Below are 7821 nucleotides of genomic sequence, written 5' to 3' on the forward strand. Positions count from 1 at the left end.
TTTACAGCTCCGGGAACGCTAAGGCAGCCAGCCCCAGGGCGCGGGGCTCCGGCCCTCGCCGGGTCTACCGGACGCGGGGCCCAAGGGAGCCCCCGGGCCCCAGCCGGCGCGCCCAGGAGCAGCGGCACCTCGGCGACCGTGGGTCTGGCGGCCGCCCCCGCACCCCCACCACCGCCGCCCGGCAGCGCCCGGAGCCAGCCCCGCCGCGGCCGCCCCATTCCCGGCCCAAGAGCTGGCCCAGGGAGACGCAATCGAGCCCGCAGCGCATCGATGCGCCGCCGCCCGCGCCGCTCCGGCTCCCGCTCAGCCGCCGCCGCCCGGGGGTCGTCCCAATGAGCTCCGGCCCACCCGCGCCCTCACGGCCGCCCGTAAGTGAGCCCGCGTCGCCCTGCCGCCAAGGCAGCCCCGCCAGCTCCCCCTCTCCGCGGCCCGCCAGTCCGGCCCGCTCGGCGCCTCGGAGACCCCAATCACCCAATCAATAATCAATTCTTTTCGCCCAGTACTGCTGGCAAGCCGGGCGCTGGGCGCGGTGGCCCCCTCTCCGGGGCGCCCCGGGGCGGGGGATGGGCTCGGGAGCCCGAGTTCCTTCCCCCGCCCCCGTCCCGCCCTCTGTTCTGCCAGCCCTAGGGGTGGGGGGCGCGGCCCGGCGCCTAAGGGGCGAGGGGCGGGGTGGGGGTGGAGGGACCGCGATCTTCCCAGGCGGAGGAGGAAACTTGGAGGCACCCCCTCCCACGCCGACCCCCGGGACGGGCCCGGGAAAGTTTGCCCGGGAAAAAAAAATTGGGGGAAGTGGCGGCGGCGGGTCCCGGGGGAGGAGCCCGGGTGGCGCGGGGTCTGAGAGCAGCCCCCACCCACTCCGGCCCGCGTCCTTCTCCTCCCTCGAGGGCGCTGGCGCCCGCCCGCGGGCCCTGGCATCCCCGGGGGGGCGCGGGCCCAGGCCCGGGGAGCGAGCTGGGGGCTTTGGACGCGGCGGGGTGGAGAGGAGTGCGGCTCGGGCGGGGCAGCGGGGGGCGGCCAGGGGGCGAGGCCGGGTGGGGAAGCCGGGCGGGCGGGGGTAAGCGAGCGCCCCGGGACAAGCTGGGCCGGGCCGGCGCCGCGCCCCTGCGTGCGCGCACTGGGCGGGGGCGGAGGGGCGGCACCCCCTCCCCGGACGGGGCGGGGGTCCTAGACAAGCCCGGGGCCGGGAGCGGGGGCGCCGCGCCCCCGCGGGCGGGCGAGTGACACGATCATCTCCTTTTCCTTTAAGCTTGCCTGTTGCCGACGCCGCCGCTCCAGCCGCGCCGCGGGCAGAAGACTGGACCGCTGAGCTCCCGGCCGCGGCGGCGGCTGAGCGCCCCCCCCCGGATGCCGTGACCCCCTGCCCGGGGGCGGGGGCCGGGGCAGGACCCGCCGGGGCCGCTCCCGCGCTCCTCCTCCCACCCCTCTGCCCGCCTTCTCCCCCTCTCCCCGCCCCCCGGCCCCGAACCCCGCGCACCTCGTCTGGGGACGGGGCGGGGGGGGGGCAGGGCCGCCGTTCCTCCCCGCCCCCTCCTCCTCGGGCCTCTGGAGCGATTTGTCAAACTTCCCATTCCGCCGGCAGCGCGGTCCTCCTCCTCCTCCTCCTTCACCACCTCCTCCTCCTCTGCCTCCTCCTCCCCCCGCGCTCCTCCCTCCCCGCGCCTCCCTCGCCCGCCCTCCTTCTTCCCTCCGCACGTTCGGGGATCGCGGCGGAGCGCGGAGAGGGGGGGACGCGGAGAGCCGGGGCGCAGCAGCATCCTGCGGGCGGCCGCTCTCCGGGGGGGAGGCTGAGAGCCGGCCCGCCTCGCCCCCCCCGCGGGCCCGCCGCCCCTCCCTCCCTCTCCTCAGCCCGGCAGCGGCGGCGGCGGCGGCGGCGGCAGTGGCAGTCGCCGGAGGAGCATCATGCCGAGGAGGAAGCAGCAGGCGCCCCGGCGCGCAGCAGGTACGAGCCGCTTCCCCTTCCTCCTCCTCTCCTCCTCCTCCTCTTCCTCCTCTCGCCGCGGTGCGCCTCCGGCCGGCGGCCACCCCGCTCTTCGCCCCACTCCTCGCCCCTCTCCTTCTGCCCGCGCAGAGTAACTCCGGGGCGCCAGGCTCGCTCGCTGCTCTGCTCTCTGGGTGCGTGCGCCCGCCTCGCGTCCCGGGCGCCCCCCGGACGCCCCGCCGCGCTCGCCCTGCTCCGGCTCGCACCCACTTCGGGAGCCGCGCGCGCTCGGGGCCAACTGAGCCGGGCTGGGTCCCTGCCTCTTCAGCTCCCCGGCTGCGGAGGGGATGGGAAGGAGCCCTCTTCGGTCTCTTTCTGTGGGGGGCGGGCGGGGTCACCTGAGTTCCCTGGGACACCTTCCGTGTCCTCCTGCGGCCGGCCGGCGGGGGACAGCCCCGGTGTCTGCCGAGCGAAAGAGAGCCAGCGAGTGAGCGAGTGGGTCCCTTCGGCCACCTTAACTGCTAATCCGATTGATTCTTCATTTATTGGGCCCAACGCGGGCAAGCGGTGGAAGCCAGAGCGCACAGGGTCTGGGTATTGTCAGATGACTGTCAAGTCAGTGTTAGATGCTGGCGTTCCCTCTCTCCGTGTTTGTTTTCCCTTACCCCCACCCCCTCCTTCCACTGCTTCTCCCACCCTCATCTCCTCCTAGCACTTAGTTCTGGGACGTGTCTATATACTCCCCCCCCCTTCCTTTTTTTTGCCAGGAGTGTCAACTCCTGTTAAGACTGAGCCGATTTTTTCTTCTGTTTTCTGGAAAAAGCATCATTGAAAACAAAACAAAACCCACACACATAACATTATTTTGCAATAATGTCAGTTGGGGGCATGTTGCCTGGAAGAAGGGTTTCTGGCCCTTTGCCACCCTTGATTTGATGACTGATTGATCGCCCGTCATGCTGCTGCCTTTGATCTATTCATTCCCAATAAACATCAATAAATCACTCGCAATGGTGAGGCCAAGCTCTGTGACGTCACTAGGGCCCTGTCAGTGCAACTTCGGGGATTTGGGACGGATTGCTGAGAGGACCACATATGGACGGGATGTATTTTGATATGAGTAACACTCAGATGTGCAGAGGTTCAGATGCTGCCTCAACGGGAGCCTTAAGTGGAGGTTCATTTCTTTTCTGTTTTTCTCTTTTGGTGGAAGAAGAGAGAGCAGAGGGAAGGGTCAGGGCATTGCCTGGCACCCTTCTTGGATGAGGGCGTTGTGCCCATGCTGCCCCCGAGTGCCTGTGGCAGCCCTGGGGGTAACGGTGACGGTCATTTCCATCATGTGAGCGGGCAGTGCCCGTGGAGCTCACACATTGGCTGCACTCTGAACTGGAGTCTCCTTACACAGGGTCACACAGAGGGAACGCTCTTCTTTCTTCTTCCAGAAAATGTACTTTCTTGTTCATGTCTTAAGAAAATCCTCGAAGAAAACGGACGTGGTTTGGGGGCATATAATGCAGGTTTTGCTCTCTGTCCTCAGTGTTGCCCAAATTTAGGAAGTTTGAAAATCCCAGTGGTGGTTCTAGGGAGGGTGCTGCCACTCAGGTCACCTCCTGGCTGATGCTTCTTGCCCATCCCACTTTCTCCTTTAAATTCCAAGCTCAAGCAATGAGCTTATCTACCCAAAATAAACTCTAAAAGTTTGGAGGACTCCTTCACAAAGTTGGGCAGTAGGAGTGTCTTGGGCTTCTTCCAGTCTTTTAAATTTTTTCTTTCCTTTTTGGATGCACATTTTAAGGTATCTGTGTGCCTCAATCAAATGAACCATATGTGATTACATCTTTACATTTAGTTTAGAACTCTCTCTACGGTTGCTTCATCTTCTCTCCTCCACCTTGCCAATCTGAGACTCTTACAGGATAACTTTCTGCTAAAAATATTAGCGAAGGAGGAAATGTACTGTTGATTTTATTTATTTATTTATGTTTAAAGCAACCTGTTCACTAACCTTGCACCTTTTAAAAAGCCAGCCAGGAAATATCAGGTCAGTTAAGAAATATTCATTATATAAAAACTTGACTGCCCGGCTAATAGGAGATGGAAGAATGGTTTTGCTCTATCAAAATGACCCGTCAAAACGACTTTGTTTCATATTTGATTTAATTGTCTCTCTCCTGACAGGCACATTCATCAATAGCTTAATGGTCAATCAGAAGTTGGCAGCGTGAGTGCTTTCTTTCTTTCCCATACCCTGGTTTTGGATTTACTTTATCAGAATGCCTCTGCCTAATGGACGTGTGGAGGAGGGGGTGGAGAATGTCTGAAGGGCTACTTATTTAAGAAGAGGGGAGGGATAAAAAAAAAAAAAAGGAAGAGAAAAAAAAAAGAACCCTCCACATTTAGGCCCGTGCTAAGTATTCCCAGGCCAGCAAGTGAGCTGCCTGAGGTTTTTGTTTGTTGGTTGGTTTGGGTGCACGAGAAACTTCCCATTTTTTTCCCTCCTGTTTTTAGTTCTCACAGCTGCAAGTTATAAGGTTCATGCCTGCTTTTGTGGCATCCTGGGAGTGATGACAAATTGATTGCTTTGCACTGATAGAGAGTGGGAAAAAGAAAGATGTCTGCTGATTGGTAACTGGAAATCCAGTCCCCAGCAACCTTGAGAATACTCGAGAATTTTTTTTCCCCTCCAAACTGAAAGGTCCGCTCAGCCATAAAAAAAGAAAAGTTGTTTTGCCAGCTTCATTAGTGTTCACCTAATTAGCTGTAAACCTGATGGATTCCTGACAGCTTTAATGATTGGAGATGACAAGCTCGACGCAGTGTCATCCAGCAGAATTAGGTTTGCAGCTAGTTTGATGTAATCAAGTTGATATTACACAGTCCTGGCTGCCTTTAGTTGTGCATTAACTCAATTTTCTGCTGCAGGTGACAAATGGGCTTTGGTACCTGGATAATCATGTCATAGGAATTAGGGCCCTTTTAATGGTCTGGGGTAGAATAACAACCACAAAGGGCTGAGAGCTGGGTAGGGCTTGCAGACATAGCAGACAGGTGCACACAGTCTTCATATCTAGGCCAAATGTAACATTGCTCTCCAGAAGGCCAGAGCAGCCTCCAAGAATCCCTGAAAAGACGTATTTCTGTACTTTAGGATTTTCTTTCTTTCTTTCTTTTTTTTTTTTTTTTGATAGAAATTATGCATGGCTTCGTGTCTGTTCTCAAAGGGAGAGAGACGTTTCTTCACCTGCCGAAGAGAAACCTGGGCAGGAGTGTCCTTTCTCCAGGCGTGTCATTTCAAAGGGCCATATATTCGTGCTGGCCAGATGTTGCTGCCTCAGAGTAGGAGGGCTGGAGAGGCCAGTGTCCTTCAGGCAAAATGACCATTGTCCCTTGCTCAAAACGGGACTCTTACCTGGGCGTGATTTTTTTTTTTAAATGGGCGTTTTATGAAGATACCAGAAAAAAAATGAGAGCAGTATTTCATAACAAATAACATTTTATTCATTCATATCCATTTTTCTGGGGGGGAGGGAACTGTACAGTCAAAAAAATTGCCTCAACTTGCAAAAAAAAAATCCTCAGTGAACAACAACTTGCTATTGACCTTTCGAGTCTTATTCGTTGAAAGAGAATAATCTTCTAAGGAGTTCTTGGGTGGTCACGTCAAGAGGGGGAACGTTTAAGCATCTTGATTTTTATAAAAGTGGTTTGAACCCCTTAGGTTCTGCTGGTGTTCCAGATCACTGTGGGGCCCCGGGGGGCAGGATGGGCTCGCAGTGGCAAAGCAGAGGGGGTTCACAGTGCCAGTGGATTTGGGCACGCCTAAAACATAGTGCGCCTGGTGCTGCCCATGTACTGCGGTCCGGGCCTTCGTAAGGCCCGTCCACACACTGGGCAGCTCTTCTTCTCTGTCGGAGGCACGTGGAGCATTCAGGAGGGCATTTCGGCAGTAGCCCTGGGAATGTATTCGCTCTCAAGCTTGCCGCACATTTCTCGTTTGGACAGGTATTCTGCCCTGTAGCAAGGTGACAAGATGACTGGTTCGGGCTGCTCTGTGATCCGCCCCCCGCCCCCCATTTTCCTACACAATGTGGAGGAACAATGCACATTTTAAAAAGGAAAATCAAGAAGATGAAGGAGAGAAACAAAGAGGGCAGGAGGCAAGGGTATCCCCCTGGACATCCAACTAGGGAAGAGAATCTTCCAGAATCAGCTGCTGTGCCCCCATTATCTTGACAACTGTCAGTTAGGGCTTCAGTGCTCTCCAGGGCCACACTTGATTGTGAGCGGTGGATGTTGTCATTTTGTTCTCAGCGTTGCCTTGAGCGCGCTCATAAGCGAGCGATAGTCAATAACTGACGTATCAGCAGCTCTTCCCCAAATTGTCTCACCCGTCTGCCTTTTCCCTCTTTTTACCAAAGATTGTTTTATAAAGCAATCAGGATAAAAGGTGACGGCTCAGGGCTGTGGGGATGCAGGCAGGGAAGCCCAGGTGAGGTCCCAGAATTAAAGCCCTTACTTCCCTCCCCACTTCTACTCCTGGGGTTTCTGGAAGGAGAAGGATCACCTTCTTGAGGGCAAAGTGCCTCCACCATGTCGGGGGCTTCTCCTTTCACACTGGTGGTGGCCGAGCCAGCCTGGGGCGAGGGCTGCAGTCATAGGCAGGGGAGCAGAAGGGATAGGAGCAGAGTCCCCATCCTGGTGTACAACAACCGTGTTAATCCAGGGACGTGAGCAGGTCACAGTTATTCTGAGTGCAGTTTGTGAGGCTTTCCTGCTGGCCCATTTTTATTCTTGCCTGTCACTGGACAAACTATAAAAATAGCTTTAGTCTGGTAGTTACAAAAAAAAAAAAAAAAAAAAAAAAAAGAACGAAAGAAAAAAGAAAAGAGAAAGAAAAAAGAAAAAAAAGAAGTAAGGTGTGTGTCCCCCCTTCTATGTTAGTGTGCAGCTCAGTTAGGTGGATGGGACTTTCTTTCAAAGAAGCTGTCTCGTAACACTCCTGTAGCGTTTTCCCACAGCCCATGGAGGGAAACAGGACAGCACATAGCGGAGTCATCACTTACCCCAGACCCTCTCAGGTGTCACGGCGGCACGTGTATGCGTGTGTGTGTGTGTGTGTGTGTGTGTGTGTGTGTGTGTATTTTAGTTATGCTCCAAATTGTGGTTTCTCTGTCTGAAGTTAAAAATGAAAGGTGAATACAATATATTGTATTTGGTAACAATGATATGGACTGGTACATCTAGACAGATAATGTGCAGTTGTAATTAGACTCAATAGACAGGCAGTCATTTTTAAATTCTTTGACACATGCATAAAATAGTCATATAATAAGATAAGATGACAATTTTATGTTAGGTTGATAAAGTGTCCCGATACATGCATTTAAATGTCTGTGAGCCTTTAAAAAAATCCAGACAGATTAATTCTAGTTTCCAGTATTTGCAGTTAGTCATTAAATTAATTTTTAAATCCTACCAAACAATGGCTATGAATATGTTTTTTTTTTTCCTTCTAGATTTTTTTTTTTTTAACCTGAATTGCAAGGAATGGCTACATAGACTTGGTAGCTTTCTCTAGTTTTTCAACATTGGTAAACAATTACATTAAATGTGGATGTAAAAATTCAGTTTACTGTTTGTAACCAGAATAATGCTATGCATTTTTGGAAATAAAAAAAAGGGAGAGACAGTAATAGAGCATAATCTGCTTATGACCACTTGCCTGAACAACTGTCATACTCTAGGTTTAGGAATCTTTATTAGAAAGATTACATAGTGTCCTTGACCAAATATTGAATATTTTATAAGCCCCATTTAAAAAAGAAGACATTTCGAGCACATACACTTGATTTGATCAGCACTTAGATTCTTGGGTTTAATTACTTTCAATTCAGTAAATTATT

The 7821-nt window shown here is 54.3% G+C and overlaps 1 protein-coding gene across 2 annotated transcripts in view; it reads left to right on the forward strand.

The window, feature by feature from the left end:
- The first annotated feature begins 1083 nt into the window (after window positions 1-1083).
- Window positions 1084-7821, forward strand: part of TSHZ3 (teashirt zinc finger homeobox 3) — a 76468-nt gene continuing 69730 nt past the window's right edge. For both annotated transcript variants that reach the window (XR_012375986.1, XM_025854641.2), the window contains exon 1: window positions 1084-1939. Coding sequence is in view for 1 of the 2 variants with exons in the window: in XM_025854641.2 (XP_025710426.1) it covers window positions 1900-1939 (40 nt within the window). In the remaining variant the exon portion in view is untranslated. The remainder of the gene's footprint in view (window positions 1940-7821) is intronic.

This window comes from Callorhinus ursinus, unplaced genomic scaffold, assembly GCF_003265705.2.
Source record: "Callorhinus ursinus isolate GAN/ISIS: 27379988/994484 unplaced genomic scaffold, GSC_fseal_2.0 scaffold61, whole genome shotgun sequence".
NCBI lineage: Eukaryota > Metazoa > Chordata > Mammalia > Carnivora > Otariidae > Callorhinus > Callorhinus ursinus.